At 51.7% G+C, this 24243-nt stretch overlaps 1 protein-coding gene across 13 annotated transcripts in view; it reads left to right on the plus strand.

Moving 5' to 3' along the window:
* CCDC57 (coiled-coil domain containing 57) overlaps positions 1 to 24243 on the plus strand; it is a 111708-nt gene that overhangs the window by 5375 nt on the left and 82090 nt on the right. For 7 of the 13 annotated variants that reach the window (XR_010133591.1, XR_010133590.1, XM_063705734.1 and 4 more), the window contains exons 2-8: positions 245 to 1998; positions 6310 to 6724; positions 9836 to 9944; positions 12955 to 13056; positions 14181 to 14338; positions 14490 to 14564; positions 20835 to 21035. Coding sequence is in view for 11 of the 13 variants with exons in the window: in XM_063705734.1 (XP_063561804.1) it covers positions 1947 to 1998; positions 6310 to 6724; positions 9836 to 9944; positions 12955 to 13056; positions 14181 to 14338; positions 14490 to 14564; positions 20835 to 21035 (1112 nt within the window). In the remaining 2 variants the exon portion in view is untranslated. Of the gene's footprint in view, positions 1 to 244; positions 1999 to 6309; positions 6725 to 9829; positions 9945 to 12954; positions 13057 to 14180; positions 14339 to 14489; positions 14565 to 20834; positions 21036 to 24243 lie in introns of those variants that run through there. The other 6 variants (XM_055389363.2, XM_031011642.3, XM_063705736.1 and 3 more) reach the window with 3 other exon arrangements.

The following is a 24243-nucleotide window of genomic DNA, read 5'->3' on the forward strand; positions in this document are numbered from 1 at the left end:
AAAGCAAGACTGTCTAAAATAATAATAATAAGTTAAGGGTATTAAATATATTTACACATGGAGGTCATAAAAATATATATATATGGGCCGGGCGCAGTGGCTCACACCTGCGCCTGGCCCTTTGGGAGGCCGAGGCAGGTGGATCACCTGAGTTTGGGAGTTCCAGAGCAGCCTGACCAACATGGAGAAACCTCATCTCTGTGTATTTTTAGTAGATTTTATTTTATGTGTATTTAATTCACAGGTATTTCTGGAAAACTCAAACTGTTTTTCCTCTGCTCTGATACCACAAGAACCATCAGCACAGAGGAAGACTTCTGTGATCAAATGTGGCGGGAGAGGGAGGTTTTCACCAGCACATGAGCAGTCAGTTCTGCCGCAGACTCGGCGGGTGTCCTTCGGTTCAGTTCCAACACCGCCTGCCTGGAGAGAGGTCAGACCACAGGGTGAGGGCTCAGTCCCCAAGACATAAACACCCAACAGGTCCACCCCGACTGCTGCCCAGGCAGAGCTGATTCACCAAGACGGGAATTAGGATAGAGAAAGAGTGAGTCACACAGAGCCGGCTGCGCGGGAGAACAGAGTTTTATTATGACTCAAATCAGTCTCCCCAAGCATTCGGGGATCAGAGTTTTTAAGGATAACTTAGTGTGTAGGGGGCCAGTGAGTTGGAGATGAAAGCGCAGGGAGTCGAAGGTGTCCTTTTGCGCCGAGTCAGTTCCTGGGTGGGGGCCACAAGATCGGATGAGCCAGTTTATCAATCCGGGGGTGCCAGCTGATCCATGGAGTGCAGTGTCTGCAAAATATCTCAAGCACTGATTGATCTTAGGTTTTACAATAGTGATGTTACCCCAGGAACAATTTGGGGAAGGTCAGAATCTTGTAGCCTGTAGCTGCATGACTCCTAAACCATAATTTCTTTTTTTTATTTTTTTTTATTTTTGAGACAGGGTCTCACTCTGTCACCTAGGCTGGAGTGCAGTGGTGCAATCACGGCTCACTGCAGCCTCAACCTCTTAAGCTCAAGCGATCCTCCCACCTCAGCCTGCCTGGTAGCTGAGACTACAAGCGACGCCCCAGTTAATTTTTGTATTTTTGGTAGAGGCAGTGTTTTGCCGTGTGGCCCAGGCTGGTCTCGAACTCCTGGGCTCAAGTGATCCAGCCTCAGCCTCCCAAAGTGCTGGGACAACAGGGGCCAGTCACTGCACCTGGCCCTAAACCATAATTTCTAATATTTTGGCTAATTTGTTAGTCCTACAAAGGCAGTCTAGTCCCCAGGCAAAAAGGGGGTTTGTTTCAGGAAAGGGCTGTTACTGTCTTTGTTTCAAACTATAAACTAAGTTCCTCCTAAACTTAGTTCGGCCTACACCCAGGAATGAACAAGGAGAGCTTGGAGGTTAGAAGCAAGATGGAATTGGTTAGGTCAGATCTCTTTCACTGTCTGAGTTATGATTTTGCAATGGTGGTTCAAAGACTGCCCGCTTCTGACACCAGTCGCGAGTCCTGGCCTCCGGAACTTCTGACTGACCACTGGCTTCAAGTTGGGGTTCCCACAACCCCCTCTTTGGGTTCGATTGATTTGCTGGGGTGACTCACAGAACCCAGGGAAACACATACGTGTAAAAGTTTATTATAAAGGGTATTACAGAGGATACAGATGAGGAGATGCGTAAGGGGAGATATGGGGGAAGAGGCTTCCTGGAGGACCCCCCCCCCACACCCCACCCACCACTCCCCAGGAACCTCTCCACACCCTGTCCTCTTGGGTTTTTAGGGAGGCTTCCTGAAGTCAGCATTCCTTCCCCCAGGGTAGAGGGTGGGAGCTCTGGGGAGGATCTTATGACCTACAATGGAAAGTCAGGTGAGAGTGGAGACCTGGAAGGATTCTGTTTCCTGAGGCCTGACACGCCCAACATTGCAACAAAAGACTGTGACGTGTGAGAGTGATGAGCCAGGAACTGTGCAAGAAAACCATGATGTGTCATTATACCGCAACAGGTAAACCTACAACATCACCGTTAGATCAGCTCAGTATTTTTAAAATGAGAAAATCAAAGTGATGGGATGCCCACCCTTGCTGTTCCAGCCCCTGCTGGGAGCTGGCTGGTTCAGGGAGCCCCACTGGTTCTCCTGAAAGAGGGTGAACGCACGGCGAGGCCTCCCCTCCCCGGAGGCTTCTCCTGCCGCTCCCCAACCCGGAAGCTTCATGTGGTCCTTCTTGAAACCAGGTGCTTGCTGGGGACGCCTGCTGGCCGACAGGCAGATTGCGTCCAGATGCTGAGTCCGTGCTTTTGAAAGCCAATTAATCTCAGCCTTGGGGCTTTGGGGATCATCCCGAGATGGGATTTGTACAGAAACAGAGCAGGCCGTTCTGTGATGAGGTCAGAAGGAAAGGCGAGCCGAGCCCGGCTGACTTACAGGCCCTTGGTGTGTGGGGCTTCTCATGGGTCCTGAGTGTGATGGATAAAGCGCTGGAGACGCTGGGCTCTCACCGGGTGCTGCACCGAGTCACTTGCTGTATGGATTTTTCAGGCTGCTCTTCTGTGCAGAGCACAGAGGCCTGGGAGCACCCATCTCACATAGAGGGGGTGGTACGTGCCATCTGCCTGTCCTGGCTGCCTGAAGCTTTTGAAAACAGGGTGACCCGCTGAGTCCTGAGACCTGGTGGGAAGGAACCTCACCCAATGGGGAGATGGGGCCATGGGGGCCTGGAGTAGCAGGTGCGCAGGAACTGGCAGATAAAGGCTGCTCTGGGCCTGCAGGGAGCAGCTGGAGCCACGCAGGCTGGGCCGCGTCCTCGGTCTGTCTTCATACGCTGTGCCAAGGAGATCGGACTTTATTTTGAAAATGGTCAGGAGTTGCGGGCGCATTTGAGGCCAGATAAGATTGCATGATCAGATTCTCAGAATAGCAACCCCCATGGGTGGCTGCGATCGATGAGTTAAAGAGGCAAGCCCAGTGGCAGGGCACCTGGTACAGGACAGGGGCCACAGCAGTCCCTCAGAGAAGAGGCCCGTAGACCTCGCAGACCTCAGGCTCTGCAGAGAACCATTGTCATGACTCACGGGCACTGTGTGAAGGGTTCTGAGTCATCAGTGATCACAGTGATGTTCCATCATTTAATGTGTATTTGCTGATATTCCAATTCTTTCCCTGTGTGTGCACAGGTGTGTGCATGTCCTCTGTGTACAAAATGTTTCAGTCGCCAAGACTGTGCCAGACAGTGGGACTCACTACACCCGACGCTGGGGTGATGGCGTTGTGCCAACGTGAGGTGGAAGTTCGGAAAGCTTCCCTGCAGTGATGTTCAGGTTGAGGTCCCAGTGGCAGGAGGAGCCTGCCCTGCGGTTAGGAGGAACCTTGCAGACAGAGGGGCACCTGCCACACATCCCAGGCTCTGAGGGCACGTGGCAGCGACAGGCAGGAGCCTGGGGTCCAGATGTCCTCAGTGGAATGGGAAGCCTGGTTAAGGCTTTTTTTTTTCTTGAGATGGAGTCTCTCTTTGTTGCCCAGGCCGGACTGCAGTGGTGCGATCTCAGCTCACTGCAAGCTTCGCCTCCCGGATTCACGCCATTCTCCTGCCTCGGCCTCCCAAGTAGCTGGGACTACAGGCGCCCGCCACCACGCCCAGCTAATTTTTTGTATTTTTAGTAGAGACGGGGTTTCACCGTCTTAGCCAGGATGGTCTCAATCTCCTGACCTTATGATCCGCCCGCCTTGGCCTCCCAAAGTGCTGGGATTACAGGCATGAGCCACCGCGCCCGGCCCTGGTAAAGCATTTTTGAAAAGATTCCTTTGGTAGCCAAAAAAGTGGGAGTGCACAGCAGAGGCCAGTTGAGGTCTCTTGTGGTAAGACACTGTGGTGGCCGAGGTGTGGGCACAAGGTGGGAGACAGCAAGAGGTCAAGGATCATTACACGGGGTGGACGGTGGGGCCGCTGTAGGAGCTGAGGGAGACGAGGAACAGGAGTGTGGGAGAGCGCTGAGATGGTCGGTAGGGACCCCGTTAGCTCCGGCAATGGGTGGGCACGCAGCAGCTTGGAGGAGCCAGGCTGAGGTGGTCCAGGTGGCGTGATGGGCCTAGGGTGCTGGGCGTGGGGGTTGCATCGCAAGAAGCATGTGGGATGGAGGAGACCGTCTTTGCTCCAGAGCCTCGTCAGAGAAGCGCCGTCTCAGGACCCCCAGGGAGCCCTCGTGCCCCCAGCGGGTGTGCCCTGCTGACCAGCCCTTTCTGGAGGGGCCCACAGGTCTTGCAGCCCCTTACCCACCTCCTCCTTGTGCTTCGTCACAGCCGGTGCTCAGCCTGGCTGTGCCCTTGTACCTGCTCCCTCTGGGAGTTGGGACTTTGTACAACCATTGCTGTGCCCCGAGATGCAGAGGTGCCCGGAGATGCAGAGGTACCCTAAGACAGGCTGGGGCTTTTTTCTGCTCTGGCAGCAGCACCCCGGCCATGTCCCACCAGGCTGGAAGTTTGTGCTTGTCCCCCAACTGGGTGTGGCCCTTTTAGGCCATGCAGTGCCCCTGTGTGGACACCAGAGAAGAGTTGTGGGGGGTTTCTGTGTCCAAATCGAGCTCGTACTTGGACCTCTAAAGGGTTGGGGGCAGCTAGGACCAGCCAGAAGAAACTTGATCTTTTACTAGACCACTCACTGCAGTGTGGAACTCCTGATGACCCACCCACCTCAGCCTCAGAAAATGTTGGGATTCCAGGCGAGAGCTACTGTGCCCAGCTTGTTGGTTTTTGTGATTTTTGTTTTTAAATTTTATTTTTTGTAGCACTTTGTTTTTATGGTTTTACCAAAATATCAGTCCATGATGAACAAATAAAAGAACAAAAGAATGTACTCTCGGATGGTATATTAGACCATTCTCACATTGCTAGAAAGAAATACCTGATGCTGGGTAATTTATAAAGAAAGATTAATTGGCTCACGGTTCTCCCGGCTGTAGAGGAAGCACAGTGTTGGCACCCGCTTCTGGGGAGGCCTCAGGAAACTTTTACTCATGGCGGAAGGTGAAGGGGGAGCAGGCACGAAGCAAGAGGGGAGTGTGAGTGGCGGAGAGATGCCACGTCTCACTAGAACTCATTGTCACCACACACTTTGAAATGACCAAATCTCCCCAGAACTCACTGTCACGAAGACGGCACCAAGCCACGAGGGGTCCGCCCGCATGATCCAAACACTTCCCACCAGGCCCCAGCTCCCGCGTTGGGGATTACAATTCCACACAAGGTTTGGGCAGGGATAAATATCCAAACCGTATCAGGTGGTGAATCTTCCAGGAGCAGGGCGTTGGGTGGGAAGGGGCATTGGTTCTGAGGGACTGACCTGCTGTCAGTCCTCACATAGCCACTTAGCAGCCTTAGTTTTCTCAGCTGTGAAATGGACAGAGTGCTGCGTTGAAGCTATTTTATAGAACCTAGCTCTTATAGCTGGACAAACCATGTTTCCCATCTTCCCTTCCTCTACTTCCTCTGGATTTCTTTTTTTTAATTTATTTTTTTAATTTTTTGGAGAAAAGAGTCTTAGTGTCGCCCAGGCTGAGTGCAATGGTGCGATCTCTGCTCACTGCAACCTCCACTTCCTGGGTTCAAGTGATCCTCCTGCCTCAGCCTCCCGAGTAGCTGAGATCACAGGCATGCGCCACCATGCATGGCTAATTTTTATATTTTTAGTAGAGACGGGGTTTCACCATGTTGGCCAGGCCGGTCTCAAACTCCTGACCTCAGGTGACCCACCCACTTCAGCCTCCCAAAGGGCTGGGATTACAGGAGTGAGCCACCATGCCTGGCCTTTTTTGTTTGTTTATTTTGTTTTGAGAGAGAGTCTTGCTCTGTCACCCAGGCTGGTGTGCAACCTCTACCTCCTGGGTTCAAGCGATTCTCCTGCCTCAGCCTCCCGAGTAGCTGGGACTACAGGCACGTGCCACCACAGCAGGCTAATTTTTTGTATTTTTAGTAGAGGCGGGGTTTCACCATGTTAGCCAGGCTGCTCTCGATCTCCTGACCTCAAGTGATCCATCCACCTTGGCCTCCCAAAGTGCTGGGATTACAGGCGTGAGCCACTGCACCCGGCCTAAGTTTTGTATTTTTAGTAGAGACAGGTTTTTGCCATGTTGGCCAGGCTGGTCTTGAACTCCTGACCTCAGGTGATCTGCCTGCCTCGGCCTCCCAAAGGGCTGGGATTACAGGTTTGAGCCACCGTGCCCGGCCGTGGTAACTGTTGATAGGGAATGTGAGGTAGGTACTGTGGTAGGAAAATTAGGGCCCCTCACGGTGCACCCCGAACCTGATTTCTCTTTACTGCAGCGGCCACCATGCTGCCACTGGGCTCAGAGCCAGCCCTGAATGAGCTGCTGCTTCGCAAGGAGGAGGAGTGGAGGGCGCTGCAGGCACACCGCACCCAGCTGCAGGAGGCGGCTCTGCAGGACACACGGAGCCAGCTGGAGGAGGCGCAGGGGAAACTGCGGTGCCTGCAGGAGGACTTTGTCTACAACCTTCAGGTGCTGGAGGAGCGGGACCTCGAGCTGGAGCGCTATGACGCCGCCTTCGCCCAGGCCAGGGAGTGGGAGGAGGCCAGGCGGGCAGAGGTGAGCGAGCTCAAGATAGAGGCGGCTAAGCTGAGGCAGGCGCTAGCCAGAGAGGCCAGGAAGGTGGAGGAGCTGCAGCAGCAGCAGCAGCTGGCATGCCAGGAGCATCGCCTGGAGCTGGAGCGCGTCCACAGGTGAGCCACCGACTGACGCGCCCTCCTGTGCAGCGCCTGGCGGAGGCCCCCACACGCCTCCTCCTCCGCTGTGCTGCCCGAGCACTGCCCACTCTCACTGCCCCTCCCGCTGCTAATTCCAGGCCACGGGAGCTGGTCTGTCTGAGTGGCCGAGTGCCTCGTGGCCTCTGAACATGTGTTTGTTGAGTTAATGTGGATGGATCCAGGAATGCCCTGACTGTCTTTTTCTGGGTTCTGATATAACTCTGAAATTAATGGAGATTGGTTTTAATATTTGGAATTTATTTCATTAATTATAAATCTATATTAATACATATTTGAATTTGTAATGATTTTAATGTGAAGTCTGTAGTAATTTCAAAACTAAATGAACTGACTTAAGGCAAGTCGACATAAAAACCTAAAGCCTTTGTTGTGGGGCCTGTGGTGGGGCCCCGGGAACTCATCCACATGCCTGGTATCCCCTCAGCTCCACTCACCCAGCCATGCTGTGGAGAGTTTGAGGAGAAAGGAAGGAAGGAAGGAGGACAGGCTTCTCTGACAAGCTCTTCCATCCCCCACTTCAGAAGTACCGCAGGTTCATCATAGCACATTAACAGAGGCCCTTCCTGTGTGATGCGTGTGTACAGACGTTAGGAGAGCCGGCTGCATGCTCTGTTTACACTTAACAGGATCCTGGGTACTTTTTTTATGTTTTATGTATTCTTCTAACATAAGCAGCTTTTTTTTCTTTTTTTTTTTTTTTGAGATGGAGTTTCGCTCTGTTGTCCAGGCTGGATCGCAGTGGCGTGATCTCGGCTCGCTGCAACCTCCATCTCCCGGGTTCAAGTGATTCTCCTGCCTCAGCCTCCCACGTAGCTGGGACTATAGGTGCCCACCACCACTCCCAGCTAATTGTTTTTTCTTTTGTATTTTTAGTAGAGACGGGGTTTTGCCATGTTGCCCAGGCTGGTCTTGAACTCCTGACCTCAGGTGATCCACTGGCCTTGGCCTCCTGAAGTGCCGGGATTATAGATGTGAGCCACCGCGCCTGGCCATAAGCAGCTTTTTAAAGTACTTTTTAAAGCCGCAGGAGTAAACTATTCTTATCATAGAAAGTCATTTCTCAGAGAAGATACTGTGGTGGAATGGCAAAGTGAAAGCCGCCACGGGCAATCTGTTGTGTCATCTCCAGGCCCCAAATAGAGCCACCTGCGCACACTGCTCCGAAATGTGCGTCCAGCACTTCCTGATCGATTTGTGGTGTCTGTCCTTTGTGTCAGTGCGCTGGGTTCTGCCACGCCCTTTTAACTGACCAGCTACCCTCTGTTGTGTGTGTTGGGCCGGTTTGCTCAGAAGGGTCTCAGGTGGGTGTGAACGGGCCAACAGGACCACACCAGGTGCTCTGGTCCAGCAGAGAGACCTTCTGTGGCAGGTGAGGTGCAAGGAGAGGAGACCCACACTGGTGGGTGTGGTGCCACTCTGGCTCAGAAGCCCCAACCAGTATTGTGCAGCCAGTATCTCCTGTAGCCGCCCACAGGGATCGCGTCTGCGGTCCCTGCAACAGATGTACCCTGAGCGCCACCGTCTTCTGGGAAGCCCAGTGTTGATGGCTCCTCTATGGCGTCTCCCGGCGTGGATAAAAGTGCCGGTCAGCAGTCATTTGACCCACGCAGCGCTGCTTGGTAATGTGGTAGACACCCATGTGCCACCTGCCCAGGGTCCAGGGAAAGAGAGAGTTGAGCTGGAGGTCAGCTTCTCCCTGAGTGGAGGGAGGGTGTCTGGAAGCTCCCGTCCCCAGCATGAAGGCTGGTGCTCAGCCTGCACCTCGTCTGGGCACTGAGTCCGTGCAGGTGCGTGCAGTGCTTGGACAGCTGAGGCCCACTTGCCCGCCGTGCGGGTGCTGACTTTCTCATAGCTGTTTTCTAGAGTGTTTAGAGCATCCTTTTAAAAGTACTTTACGTTATGTTGTGAGGTGTCTCTTCAAGTCTTTTGCTCATTCTTCTCTCCAGACCTGGGTTGTTTTCAGCCATGTTCAGGTACTTTTTCAGTCTCACACTCTTTTTTTTTTTTTTTTTTTTTGAGACAGAGTCTTGCTCTGTCACCCAGGCTGGAGTGCAGTGGTGCGATCTTGGATCACTGCAACCTCTGCCTCTGGGGTTCAAGGGGTTCTCCTGCCTCAGCCTCCCGAGGAGCTGTGATTACAGGTGTGCGCCACCATGCCCGGCTAATTTTTGTATTTTTAGTAGAGATGGGGTTTCACCATGTTGGCCAGGCTGGTCTTGAACTCCTGACCCCGGGTGATCCACCTGCCTTGGCCTCCCAAAGTGCTGGAATTACAGGCGTGAGCCACCGCACCTGGCCTGCTATAGCTTTTTCTTTGCTGAGATTTGTTTTTCCATTTGCTTTACTAGATTACTTGAAGCGCTTTTATAATGACTGCTGTAGCTTCCTTGTTGAAGAATTCCAGCGTCTGTGTCATCTTGGTGTTGGCATCTACCTATTATCTTTTCTCCTTCAAGCTCAGATCTTTCTTTTTTTTCCTTTTTCTCTTTTTTTTTTGAGACGGAGTCTCGCTCTGTCGCCCAGGCTGGAGTGCAGTGGCGCGATCTCGGCTCACTGCAAGCTCCGCCTCCCGGGTTCACGACATTCTTCTGCCTCAGCCTCCCGAGTAGCTGGGACTACAGGCGCCCGCCACCACGCCCGGCTAATTTTTTTTGTATTTTTTTAGTAGAGACGGGGTTTCACCGTGTTAGCCAGGATGCTCTCGATCTCCTGACCTTGTGATCTGCCCACCTCGGCCTCCCAAAGTGCTGGGATTACAGGCGTGAGCCACTGGGCCTGGTCAGATCTTTCTGGTTTTTGGTTGTCACTTTTTTTTTTTATTGTATCCTGGACATTTTGGGTTTTATGTTGTGGGACTCTGGGCCCTATTTAATTTCCTCTTTTATAGATGGGTGTAGCATGCTGGTACAGGTGGGGCTGGAAGTTCTGCTACCCCGTGGGTCCTGCTGAAGCCACCCCTTCATAAAAGCAAAGCACCAACTTTCACATGTCAAGTGTACCTTGAAAATGTATTACCTTTGCTGAATATTTGGTATGGCTTTTCTTAATGCTGTTTTATTACCATAGTGACAAGAATGGTGAGATTGACCACCACCGGGAACAGTATGAAAATCTAAAATGGACACTGGAGAGAAAACTTGAGGAGCTCGACGGTGAGCTTGCTCTGCAGAGACAGGTAGAGCCTCTGGGTCGGCCCCTTCCTGGGTGCTTTCCCTGCCTGCCCACTGTGAAACTGAAATCATATAGGGCTGAGGAAAAGACAACCATTTGGTTCATTGCCTGCATTCTCCTTGGGAGTAAAATGGGGTCTTTGGGGCAGATGCCACTCTGGGATGGTCTGCAGGGAAACAGGATGGGATGTCTACATGCAGCCACCTCCACAGTGTTTCCTTGTTTCCTTTCCTCATGGATTAGTCAGGGTTCTCCAGGGAAACAGGCAATAGGAGATGTGTAGATATATAGGAGATAAATTGTAGGAATTCACTCATGCAGTTATGGAGGCCATGAAGTCCCACAGTTTGTCATCTGCAAGCTGGAAAACCTGGGAAGCTGGTGGTGTAATTCAGCCCAGGGGCAAAGGCCTGAGCACCAGGGAGCCACTGATGTGAGTCCTGGTCCAGCTCTGAAGGCCCAAGATGCAGGAGCCCAATGTCCAAGAGCAGGAGAAGGCGAGTGTCTCAGCTCAAGCAGAGAGAGCAAGTTCACCCTTCCTTGCATTTCGTTCTATTCAGGCCCTCAGTGGATTGAATGATGCCCATCCACTGTAGGAGGGCTAGTCTCTTCTGGAAATACCCTTGCAGACACTCCCAGAAATAATTTTTTACCAGCTATCCGGGCAGCCCGTAGCCCAGTCATTTGACACATGGAATTAACCAGCACACCTCAGAAATGATGAAACTTTTAAATTTATTTTTAGAAAGGTATAATTTTAAAAACATGAATTATTTACTATAGAAAAGAATTTGGAATTCAATTATGGTAAGTTTAAAAACAGATGCTTCAACTGAAAAGTGGCAGTCACCAAATTTCTCCTCAGGGTTCTGGAAACTCAGCCTACACCTCCAAGAGACTCAGCTGTGCTGGGATTTTGTTGAAAGACATCCTATAGATTTATATCCAGAGACCACAGTCAGAGATGCTGCCACTGTGTGCATATGTGACAAGGGGCTGCATCTCTGCAGGTTTACGTGTGATGAGGGGCTGTGCCTGTGCAGGTGCAGGTGTCATGAGGGGCTGTGTGTCTGCAGGTGCAGGTGCAGGTGTCACGAGGGGCTGCGTCTCTGCAGGTGCAGGAGTCATGAGGGGCTGTGTGTCTGCAGGTGCAGGAGTCACGAGGGGCTGTGTCTCTGCAGGTGCAGGTGTCATGAGGGGCTGTGTGTCTGCAGGTGCAGAAGTCACGAGGGGCTGCGTCTCTGCAGGTGCAGGAGTCACAAATGGCTGCATCTCTGCAGGTGCAGGAGTCACGAGGGGCTGCGTCTCTGCAGGTGCAGGAGTCACAAATGGCTGCGTCTCTGCAGGTGCAGGAGTCACGAGGGGCTGCGTGTCTGCAGGTGCAGGAGTCACAAGGGGCTGCGTCTCTGCAGGTGCAGGAGTCACGAGGGGCTGCGTCTCTGCAGGTGCAGGAGTCACGAGGGGCTGCGTCTCTGCAGGTGCAGGAGTCACGAGGGGCTGCGTCTCTGCAGGTGCAGGAGTCACGAGGGGCTGCGTCTCTGCAGGTGCAGGAGTCACGAGGGGCTGCGTCTCTGCAGGTGTCCTGAGGGGCTTCTTCTGTGAAGGTGCAGGTGTGATGAGGGGCTGCATTTATACAGGTGCAGGTGTAATAAATGGCTCTGTCTATGCAGGTAGGTGTAAGTGTTAGTAGAAGCTGTGTCTATGGGGGTGTCATGAGGGGCTGCGTCTGTGCAGGTGCAGCAGTGATGAAGGGCTTTGTGCAGGTGTGACAGGGTCCCCTCTCTGGTCCTGTCGGATGTTGGGAGCTTGGTCATAGTAGGATAGGCCAGTGTGTCACTAATTTGCCAGAGTCAGGTCAGCAGAGAAGGAGGCCACGCTCACGTCATGATGGGCCCTCGTGTGGACTGTCCAGTTGTCCCCGGAAGTGCTGAGCTCACTCCCGTTGTTCACAGGTCCCTGAGGCTGCTTCTGAAATGGCCTGCAGAGGACTTTCTCTTGGAATTCTCAGAGACCAAAGAGCTTTGTCGATTATGGGTGAGTTTGAGAACAGCCGGAGTTCTTTAGGCATGAAGCCAGCGTCTAAAATCCGTGGTCAGTAAGAGACCAGTGGTGACTTTTCTAAGTAATGAGGCTTCCTCAAGTGGCTCCAAAGTCACTTCCAAAGAAGGAGTTTGAGGAGGATCCAGCTGTGGGTGGTCCTGCCCAGCAGGTAGGGGGCTCTTGGCAGCATTTGGGGACAGTGGCGATTTGAGGCTGGTTGTAGTTGGCAGGGCGCAGCCATTCTTGTCAGAGTTTCTGGCTGGGCCGTGACTATGACTGACTTCCGAGGCTGTCCACGCCGAATTTCTCAGACTCAGCAGGGCTCGTTCAGGGAGAGCCATCTCAGACGTTGGGAACGTGGATTTTTTATCATGTTCAGATAGTATCCTTGTCTCTGGAAAGAAGGAAACGTGACGTTTTAACGTGGCAGCTTTGGTTACTAGGGGAAACTTGGGCGGCACACATCCGGTGTGGTTCTGGGCAGTCTGATCCTGTGTGGGCTCTGGGATGCTGGCACTGGCTGTCGGGAAGCTCTGTTCTACTGCCTGCATCTCAGCCTTTTAGTTACTAAGCTAGGGTCTTACGTGCTTGTCAGTTTCATGGTTTCCTTTGCTCTGATTTCTTGTCTCTTGTTTTGGAAGATCTTGGTATTTGTTATTGTCAGAGGTAGAATTGACTCAATGGAGATAAGGATTTTTCTTTTTCTTTTCTTTTTTTTTTTCTGTAGCGACAGGGCCTCACTGTGTTGCCCAGGCTGGTCTTGAATTCCTGGGCTCAAGCGATCCTCCCGCCTCGGCCTCCCAGAGTGCTGTTACCAGTGTCGCTGACCCCAGCTTATCTCCTGGACAGCGTGTGTGGTCCTTCTCTGTTAAACACTGTGTCCTGCTCACCTCTGGATCCCACCTCCCAGGACATGGGTGGGGGTCTTTGCTGGGTTCCCACTGTTCTTTCATCATGAAACCTGTTTGTTCCAGGAACTGCTGCTGGAGTTTGAATCGAAAATGCGGAAGAGGGAGCACGAATTCCGTCTGCAGGCTGACAACATGAGCAACACAGCCTTGTCCCGGGAGCTTAAGGTAACTGGGGGCACCCTTGGGTCGTGAAGGTTTTTCAGTTTTTCCTTGGTCAGATGTGGTGGCTCACACCTGTCATCCCAGCACTTTGGGAGGCCAAGGCAAGAGGATCCCTTGGGCCCAGGAGTTCAAGCCCAGCGAGCAGGTGGGCCATGTGGATGCCCTGTGCCCCATGGCACGGTGGGCACTCCCATCAAAGGTGGGCACCGGGTGCCAGTTCACCTCCGCCTGCATCTGCTGTGTGAGTTGGTCACAGCCCTGGACACCTGCCCGTGGTGGGCATCATGGTGCGCAGATCAGTAGGAAAAGCAAGAGCTGAGTCTCGACGCCTGCCCATGCCGGGCGCAGCCCGGTCCTCATGTCAGCCGGCTTGGGTGCAGCAGCCATCGTCACCAACCGTGGCTTACAGGCTGGGAAACAGGCCCAGGAAGGTACCGAAGAGCTCAGTGTGCAGCTGGGACGCGAGTGGCTTGCTCAGCACTGAGCCCCTTCCTAGACCCCTGGCTTTGTGTTTAATTCCCTTATTTAAATAACTTTCAAATTATGTGCTAAGAAATAAAGGGCAGTTAAATTGGTCTGTTGGGCTTGGACATGTATGGGGCACCCTAATAGACTGATTTTGGTGGGGTACTGAGTGCTGTCAGGGTGTCAATGAAGGCCGGGCACGGTGGCTCACACCTGTAATCCCAGCACAATGGGAGGCTGAGGCAGGTGGATCACCTGAGGTCAGGAGTTTGAGACCAGCCTGGCCAACATGGGGAACCCTGTCTCTACTAAAAATACAAAAATTAGCTGGGTGTGGTGGTGGGTGCCTGTAATCCCAGCTACTCGTGAGGCTAAGGCAGGAGAATTGCTTGAACCCAGGAGGGGGAGGTTGCAGTGAGCCGAGATCACGCCATTGCACTCCAGCCTGGGCAACAGAGCAAGACTCTGTCTCCAAAAAGAAAAAAAAAAAAAGTCATTGAGTCTCGTTTGAGTTGTGTTAGGACATTCTCACTGTTTTACTGCTTCTTGAATTTTCATTTTTCTTCTCCCTCCCAATCCTGATAAAACAGCAGTATGTACCCCTAATGCCTCAGTGTCTTCTAATTATCGCCTCATTTTGAACTCTTTTTTATCATTCAAAGGTTAAACTACTGCACAAAGAGCTGGAGGCTCTGAAGGAAGCCGGGGCAAAGGCTGCAGAGAGTCTGCAGAGGGCAGAGGCCACCAACGCTGAGCTGGAGAGGAAGCTCCAGAGCCGAGCCGGGGAGCTCCAGGACCTGGAGGCCATGAGCCGCGCCCGGTGCGCGAGTCCTTTGTCTCCCGAGGCGTGCTCTGTGGCAGCCTCGCAGGCCGGGACTGGAGTCTGGGGGATTCTACCTTTTCTGCTCATTCCAGGCTGGTCTTTGCTTTCATCTCACTTGCTCCTTCCATAAATATTTGTTTCTTTTCAGGGTAAAGGACTTAGAGGATAAACTTCACTCTGTGCAGCTAACCAGGAAGAAGGAAGAGGAAACATTTAAGAGGAAGTGAGTGTTTCGGCTCCCAACATCATGCAGCATGTCAGTGGCCCCAGGAGAGGAGGGAAGTGGAACCATTGTGCTGATGGCCCAGGGAGCAGAGGGTCCCACTCCGGGGATCGGACCTGGGAGCCCGCTGCTTTGGATTTCTTTCTCTTTCTTTTTCTTCCTTTCTTTCTTGCTTGCTTGCTTTCTTGCTTGCTTTTTCTTTTTTTTTTTTTGACAGGGTCTTGCTCTGTGCCCAGGCTGGATTGCTGTGGTGTGATCTTGGCTCACTGCATCCTCCCCTCCCGGGTTCAAACAATTCTCATGTCTCAGCCTCCCAAATAGCTGGTACTATAGGCGTGCACAACCATGCCTGGCTAATTTTTGTATTTTTAGTAGAGACAGGGTCTCACCATGTTGGCCAGGCTGGTCTCGAACTCTTAGCCTTAAATGACCTGCCCACCTCCTTGGCCTCCCAAAGTGCTGCGATTATAGGCATGAGCCGCCACACCCAGCCTTGCTTTGGATTTCTGTTTATGCTCTGGACTTTCTCAGTGATGTTTAGACGTCTTAGTGCTGTAAAACGTAGAACTTGGACTAGGTGCAGTGGGAAGATCATGTGAGCCTGGGAGACTGAGGCTGCAGTGAGCCATGATTGTGCCACTGTACTCCAGCCTGGGCCATAGAATGAGACCCTGTCTCAAAAACAAAACAAAACAAAACACAAAATTTTTAACACCTGGCTGGGCGCGGTGGCTCAGGCCTGTAATCCCAGAATGTTGGGAGGCCGAGGCGGGTGGATCACTTCAGGTCAGGAATTCGAGACCACCCTGACCAACATAGTGAAACCCCATCTCTACTAAAAATGCAAAAATTAGTTGGGCATGGTGGTGCGTGCCTGTAATCCCAGCTGCTCGGGAGGCTGAGGCAGGGAATCGCTTGAACCCGGGAGGTGGAGGTTGCAGTGAGCCAAGATCATGCCACTGCATTCCAGCCTGGGTGACAGAGCGAAATGCCGTATCAAAAAAATAATAATAATAATAAATAAATAAAAATACATAAAAAAAAATAACACCTAAGTTAGAAGTTAACTTTGACAACTTCAAGGCTTTACTTACTGAGTTTATCAGTTTTAGATTATAGCCATTCTACTTTGGTGATACAGTCACCTTTATTTTTTAAACTATTGCAGGAAAGAATTTTCTTCCCTTGGATCTAAAATGATCAAGTTCTAAAGAGCCCTTTTCCCATTGAAATGGTTTTTATTGGGCCGGGCTCGGTGGCTCATGCCTGTAATCCCAGCACTTTGGGAGGCTTAGGCAGGCGGATCACGCAGTCGGGAGATCAAGACCGTCCTGGCTAACACGGTGAAACCCCATCTCTACTAAAAATAAAAATTAAAAAATTAGCCGGGTGTGGTGGCAGGTGCCTGTAGTCCCAGCTGCTTGGGAGGCTGAGGCAGGAGAATGGTGTGAGCCTGGGAGGCGGAGCTCGAAGTGAGCCGAGATCGTGCCACTGCACTCCAGCCTGGGAGACAGAGCGAGACTCCATCTCAAAAAAAAAAAGAAATGGCTTTTATTACTCAGCGTGGGTCATGTGACTCCAGGCAGAGCAGCAGCAGGTTCTCCGTGTGCCTGGCATTGCCGGGTATCATGGGATACCCAGAAAGTAGCCATCATGGTGGTCCCGGGGCAGTGGCCATGGCGAAGCAATTGGAGCATCCACCTTACAAGCTGAAAGGCAGTGAGGTCAAGATGGGATGGAGCCAGGCAGGCTCCGAGAGGGACAGGGCCGGGTGGGGCAGCTTTGCTGAGGAGGGGAGCTCAGGCCACAGGGTCTGGTAGGGCAGGTCAGTGAGTTCAGCTGGGAGGATCCTGGGCCTGGGGAACTTCAGTGGGACCCCATGAACCGCGCAGGGGCAGCCACTGACTCAGGCGATTAGGAAGACACTGTGTAATACAACGGCGATGGACAGTGACTCAGGCGATTTTTCTTGCATTTTTTATTGACATGATATTTGTGCAGTTGTATAAATCCAGAAGAACTTCAAGGACACTGTCTGTGCTGTTTCTAATCAGATCTGCAGTGGGAAGCTGCTTTCCAGCCTGCTGTGCAGACCCTACTGGTGGCAGTGAGAGAGGGTTGTGCCCTCAGCTGGCTCGCATTGTGAGGGCACCCATCAGGGTTCTCATACCTAGATGAGGAAACCGAGGCAGAGTCGAGCCCAAACAGACACAGTGCAGATGGCAGTGGTGCAGGACTGCTTGCTTAGCTGCACCATGTGGCCATGATGAAGCTGGACAAACACTGTTTCTCTTCGTGTGTTTTTAAGTCTACACCTGGCATTTTTCAAAATCATAAACTGAAATACAGTTGATGCTTAAACAGTGAGGGGGTTAGGGGCATCTAGCCCCATGAGGTCAAAAATTCACATATAACTTTTCACTCCCCAAAAACTTAACTACTAAGAACCTACTGTTGACCAGAAGCCTTACTGATAACACAGTTCATTAACACACATTGGGCATGTTGTGTGTATTCTATGCTGATTCTTAAAGTAATGTTAGCTAGAGGAAAGAAAATGTCATTAAGATAATCACACAGCACTTTGGGAGGCTGAGTCAGGGGGATCACATGAGGTCAGGAGTTTGAGACCAGCCTGACCAACATGGTGAAACCCCGTCTCTACGAAAAATACAAAATTAGCCGGGCGTGGTGGTGCACGCCTGTAATCCCAGCTACTTGGCAGGCTGAGGCAGGGGAATCACTTGAACTTGGGAGGTGGAGGTTTCACTGAGCCGAGACCGCGCCACTGCACTCCAGCCTGGGCAACAGAGTGAGACTCTGTTTCAAAAAAAAAAAAAAAAGTCATAAAAAAGTAGAATTAGGTTGGGCATGGTGGCCCACACCTATAATCCTAGTACTTTGGGAGGCCGAGGCAGGTGGATTGCTTCAGCTCGGGAGTTTAAGACCAGCCTAGGCAACATAGCAAAACCCCTTCTCTACAAAAAATACAAAAAATTAGCCAGGTGTGACAGCTCACGCCTGTAGTCCCAGCTACTTGGGGTGTTGAGGCAGGAGGATCACTTGAATCTGGGATGTGGAGCCTGTAGTGAGCCGAGGTGGTGCCACAGCACTCTACCCTGGGTGACAAAGTGAGACCCTGTCTTAAAAAAAAATCTTAGAAAATATGTTTACTGTTTGTTAAGTGGAAGCAGATCATCTTATAGCTCTTCATCCTCATCATCTTCACACTGAGGAGGTTGAGGAGGAGGCAGAGGATGGGCTGTCTCTGGAGTGGCAGAGGTGGAGGAGGTGGAAGGGAGGGCAGGAGAGGCAGGTACCCTTGGTGTAACTTGACAGAAACACATTGTAATTCCATTTGACTTTTTTACTTTTTCCTTCCTCTAAAAATGTTTCTGTACGGTGCCAATCCCGCTTTAACACTTGAGTCTCAGTGCCCACGTCATAGACAGTTCCACGTGGTAAAAAGTCAAGGCAGGCGTGAGTGATGGGAGCCCTTCTACAGGAGTGTCTGTCTGATGCCAGTTTCTTTTCTGGCACTGCTTCTTCTACCTCTGTTTCCTCATCATCTGGCGCCGGTTCGGAAGCACTCATCCCCATTGAGTTGTCTCCCGTTCATTCCTCTGCTGTGGGGTCAGCTCTGGGGTTTCTCCAAGATCCATGCTGTGAAATCCTTCACCCCGCACCCTGACCTTTTTTTTTTGGCCGTACTGTAACTCATGATTTACTTGATTGGCACCATTGGACATCCTGTGAAGTCAGGCACGACATCTAGACACAGCTTTCTTCATCAGGAATTTATTATTTGGGCTGGATGGCTTCCGTGGCTTTTTCTATAGCAACAATGGCTTCAGTGGTGGAAGCCTGCCAGGCTTTCAGGATGTTCTTCTTTCTGGGGGGTTTTTGGCCACAGCATTGACATCCTCTCCAAAGAGCGCCATGTGTAGTGAGCCTTAAGGTCTGTATGGCCTCTCATAAAGGTTGAATTAGAGGCATTATGTCTGGGGGCAAGCAGACGACGTCAACACCTTGCTGTTGAACTCATGGGTTCTGGGTGGCAAGAGGCATTGTCCATTATCAAAAGAACTTTTTTTTTTTTTTTTTGAGACAGAGTCTCGCTCTGTTGCCCAGGCAGATGGTGCAGTGGTACAATCTCAGCTTGCTGCAACCTCTGCCTCGAGTTCAAGCAATTCTCATGCCTCAGCCTCCCAAGTAGCTGGGAGTACAGGCATGCACCACTACATCTGGCTAATTTTTGTATTTTTAGCAGAGATGGAGTTCGCCATGCTGGCCAGGCTGGTCTCAAACTCTTGTCCTCAAGTGGTCCACGTACCTCGGCCTCCCAAAGTGCTGCAATTACAGGGGTGAGCCACCACACCCAGACTGGATTAATGTGTTTTAGAATGGCCAGCAGCTGCAGACCTGTCTTGCAAATGCATGACTTTCCTCTGCTCACTTCCAGCATCACTGGTGGACCTTTGCATAGGTCCCATGGTGTTATTGAAGGTTTACAGTATTACACAATGAGAAATAGGTAAGAACCTTGAGAAGTCACTCTATGCTGGGATATGAAGAACCTTGAGAAGTCACTCTATACTGGGATATGCAATTTACTGGAGAGACAAACTGCTCACATGGAGATGACTAGTGTCTCATCATTTTTTTTTTTTTTTATTTGAGACAGAGTTTCACTCTTATCACCCAGGCTGGAGTGCAGTGGCGCAATCTCAGCTCACTGCAACCTCCGCCTCCTGGGTTCAAGTGATTCTCCTGCCTCGGCCTCCCCAGTAGCTGGGATTACAGGCGCATGCCACCACGCCCGGCTAATTTTTGTATTTTTAGTAGAGACAGTTTCTCCATGTTGGTCAGGCTGGTGGTGCGATCTCGGGTCACTGCAACCTCCGCCTCCCGGGTTCAAGCGATTCTCCTGCCTCAGCCTCCCGAGTAGCTGGGATCACAGGGATGCGCTACCACGCCAGGCTAATTTTTGTATTTTTTTTAGTGGAGACTGGGTTTCGCCATGTTGGCCAGGCTGGTCTCGAACTCCTGACCTCAAGCGATCCACCCTCCTTGGCCTCCTAAAGTGCTGGGATTACAGGGATGAGCCACTGCGCCCAGCCAAGAATAATTTTAAATCATCCATCAGCTCATAATTGAATGAGCTTCTCCAACTTGGTGGAAGCAGAGAGCTGGGGTTGGCCTTGCCAAGGGGCCTGAAACCCAGTCAGCAGAGCTGTTCACTCTCTCAGTCCCAGTAGGGTTAGATCAAAGACTTCACCGAGATGGCTTACATAACATCACGTATACCTGATAGCACTCTACTTAGTAGAACCTAATATGCTCAGAGGGTAGGAAATCAACACGTAAATCTTCTTTTTAAAATTTTTATTTATTTAATACTGTTGCTAATGTGGTTTGTTTTTGAGACAGGGTCTCACTGTGTCACTCAGGCTGGAGTGCAGTGGCACCATCACGGCTCACTGCAGCCTCGACCTCCCACGCTCCGGTGGTCCTCCCACCTCAGCCTCCCGAGTAAATGGGACTGTGGGCACCCGCCACCGTAAAGGCTAATTTTTGTATTTTTTGTAGAGGGTGTTTTGCCATATTGCCCAGGCTGGTGGTCTTCAACTCCTGGGCTCAAGCTATCCACCTGCCTCAGCCTCCTAAAGTGCTTCAGTTACAGGCATGATCCACTGTGCCTGGCTGCTAACATAATATTTTTAAAGTAAAATCTTTTTGCCAGGCAAAGTGGTGTGGCCTATAAGCCCAATTACTTGGGAAGCTGAGGTGAGAGGATTGCTTGAGTTCAAGGCCAGGCTGGGCAACACAGCAAGACTTTGCCTCTAATTGGAAAATCAATAGGTAGGGTGCGGTGTGGCTCCGTAGACCTGGCTGGCTGCCAGGATACAAGGCAGTGTGCATCTACCTTTTTTTGCTTTCGCAGGTTGATCGGATCAAACCGTGCTCTATGCACCTCCTTTCGCAGGTTGATTGGATCAAACTGTGCTCTATGCACCTCCTTTTGGTGTCCTTCTCTTGGGGGCTGCGGGCTCTGGAGGGCAGGCCAGGGGCCTGGCATCGAACAGTGGCTTGGTCCATGTTCACCTGCGAGGAATGAGGAACAGGTGGCCAGGTGGCTGCTGCGAAGCCTTGAGGCAGACATACAGCAGCACCTGTGCACGAGACAGGGCAATGAACGCCTCCAAAGAGGATCTGGGGCCTGGGTGTTGGGGGCTGGGTGAGCACCCTGGGACACTCACTGTGTTTCAGGCATGAGGAGCTCGACCGTCTGGCCAGGGAGAAGGATGCGGTGCTGGTGGCGGTGAAGGGAGCCCACGTGGAACAGCTGCAGGAGCTGCAGGCCAGGGTTCTGGAGCTGCAGGCCCACTGCGAGACCCTCGAGGCACAGCTCCGCAGGGCAGAGTGGAGACAGGCTGACACCGCCAAGGAGAAGGACGCTGCCATTGACCAGTGAGTGTGTGCTTGGCTCCACCCAGAGGGTGAGGGCAGGGACGGCTGTGGCTGTGCTGACCTGGGCCCACTGGTGCCAGACCACAGAAAAGGGGGCCAGGCAGCCGACGGAGTGGCTTCTGTAGCTCTCAGTCACTTTTCTTAACCACTCTTTTTTTTTCTTTTTTTTGCCTTTTCTTTATTTTTGAAATTGTGTAGTTTCTATGTATGCATGCATTCATCTATTTACAGTAAGATATGCATAACATAAAATTAGCCATTTTAGCCATTTCTTAGTGTACAGATCAGTGGCAGTGGCATTAGGCACATTCACGTTGTTGTAAAACCATCACCACTGTCATCTCCAGAACTTTCCATCTTCCCATTACACACCAATGCCTCCCCCACCCCTGCCAGCTCCCCAGCCAACCCCTGCCAGCTCCCCCCAGCCCCGCCAACTCCCTGCCCCACTCCTGCCAGCTCCCCAGCCAACCCCCGCCAGCTCCCCCCCGCCGAGCCCCGCCGGCTCCCCCCGACCCCCGCCAGCACCCCCCGCAACCCCTGCCAGCTTCCCCCGCGCCGAGTCCTGCCAGTGACACCCGACCCCTGTCAGCACTCCCGACCCCCGCCAGCTCCCCCCTGAGCCCCACCAGCGCCCCCCGACCCCCACCAGTGCCCCCCCCGACCCCTGCCAGCTTCCCCCGAGCCCCACCAGCCCCGGCCACCTCCATTCTACTTGCTGATTCTATGCATGCGACCAGGCTGGGGACCTCCTGTAAGTTGGAATCGTGCAGTATTTGTCCTTTTGGGACTCGCTTATTTCACTTGGCATAATGTCCTCAAAGTTTGTCCACATTTTAACATGTGTCAGAATTTTTTCCTTTTTTCTGAATTTTTAAATTGTGGTAAAATACACATAACATGAAATTTACTATCGTAACCATTTTCTCCTTTATTTCTTCTTTTTCTTTTCTTTCATCTTGACTTTTTTTTTTGAGATGGAGTCTGGCTCTGTTACCCAGGCTGGAGTGCAGTGGTGCAATCTCGGCTCACCGCAACCTCCACTTCCCGGGTTCAAGCAATTCTCCTGTCTCAGCCTCCCAAGTAGCTGGCATTACGGGCATATGCCACCATGCCCGGCTAATTTTTTGTATTTTAGTAGAGATGGGGTTTCACCACATTGGCCAAGATGGTCTCCATCTCCTGACTTTGTGATCCCCCCGCCTCGGCCTCCCAAAGTGCTGGGATTACAGGTGTGAGCCGCCGCCCCCGGCCTCTTTTTCTTTTTTTGAGACAGGGTCTTACTCTGTTGTCTAGGCTGGAGTGCAGTGGTGTGATCACGGCTTGCCGTAGCCTTGACCTCATGGGCTCAAGTGATCCTCCCGCCTCAGCCTCCCCAGTAGCTGGAACCACGGGTGTGCACCACCGTGCTCAGCTAGTTTTTGTATTTTTTGTAGAAACGAGGTTTCTCCATGTTGCCTAAACTGGTTTCCAACTCCTGGACCCAAGTGATCCTCCCACACTGACCTCCCAAAGTGCTGGGATTATAGGCGTGAGCCACCACCGATAGAGAATTCTCTGACAAATTGTATTTCTGTTTAAGGGGGAAATGGCTCTTAGAACTACACAGTACCAGGAAGTTAAGGGCTTATTCAGGATAGTTTCTCTAGATTCAGCATGCTGTTTTGTTGTTTGATCAGTCAGATTCAAGCAGAGTGGTTGAAGACACCATGCATGGGAGGCACCTAAAGCCTCTGCGGTCGGTGTGCGGGGCGACCTCTGTGGTCGGTATACGGGGTGAGAGGGGCCGCAGGTGCTTCCATTTTCCATATAGTGTGGCCGAGGTGACTGGGCCTCACCACTCCTGTGCGCCTAACCTTGGCCCCCCGTTGCAGTCTTAAGCTAAATGTTGTTCTTGAATGTCTTTTCGTTTTCTGTCCGTAAACACTCTTTGCTCATTGAGAATTATTACTACACATATGTAGTATTATTTTGGCAGTAAGAAACAGACTTCTACATTCTAAAGCTTGTATCTTTCCTCTTTTACTTCTGGGGAGTTCAGCTATCATTCGGATCCCATGATCCCAAGTATGAGCTGGCATTAAATGATGACCTCGGCTAGGCACAGTGGCTCACACCTCTAATCCCAGCACTTTGGGAGGCTGAGGCAGGAGGATCACTTGAGCCTGGGCAACAAAACAAGACCCTATGTCTACCCAAAGAAAAGTTAGACAGGTACGGTGGCGCTCACCTATAGTCCTAGCTACTCAGGAGGCAGAGCAAGACTCTGTCTCTAAAAAAATAATATTTTAATTAAAAAAATAGAAATAAGTGACAGCCGTATTTATTTCAGTTCCTTTTTTTCTTTCTTAAAATGAAGTAGAGATGGGGTCTCCCCATGTTGCCCAGGATGGTCTCAAACTCCTGGACTTAAGTGATCCTCCCATCTCAGCCTCCCAAAGTGCTGGGATTATAGGCATGAGCCACCATGCCTGGCCAGCTTTGTAGTTCTTAATAGGTTTTTCAGCAGTTTTGTGCTGGTTTGGAGTTTGGAACTACAGAGAAAACCTGTAGGATTAACAGGAAAGCATTTTTTTCTTCCTTTTTTTTTTTTGTGACAAGAAGGTCTCACTCTGTCACCCAGGCTGGAGTGCAGTGGCATGATCTCGGTTCACCGCAGCCTACACCTCCTGGGCTCAGGTGATCCACCCATCTCAGCCTCCCAGGTAGCTGGGACTACAAGTGTGTGCCACAACACCCGGCTCATTTTTGTATTTTGAGTAGAGACAGGGTTTAGCCATGTTGCCCAGGCTGGTTTTGAGCTCTGGGACCTCAAGCAGTCTGCCTGCCTCGGCCTCCCAAAGTGCTGGCATTACAGGCATGAGCCACCATGCCCAGCCTTCTTTTTTGTTTTAACCATCCCATTACGCAGAAGAAAGAGAAGACTGGAGAGCAGCAGTGCGATCATGGCTCACTGGAGCCTTGACCTCCTGGGCTCAGGTGATCCTCCCACCTTGGCTTCTCACAAAAAGCATTTACGCTCTTGTGGTGAGCAGTGCACTCCCGCTCGTGGCCGTGGTGTCCTCTGTCCCTGCAGTGAGGGCTCAGCAGCCGTGCCCATTGATCTACACCTGAGACTGTGCATCAGGGGAGACTGTCCAGGAGGCCCAAGGCAGAGTCACATCACCATCCTGATGCTGGGAGTGGGGCTGGCCCTCATAATTAGGTG

The sequence above is a fragment of the Gorilla gorilla genome, chromosome 4 (assembly GCF_029281585.2).
Source record: "Gorilla gorilla gorilla isolate KB3781 chromosome 4, NHGRI_mGorGor1-v2.1_pri, whole genome shotgun sequence".
NCBI classification, from domain to species: Eukaryota; Metazoa; Chordata; class Mammalia; order Primates; family Hominidae; genus Gorilla; species Gorilla gorilla.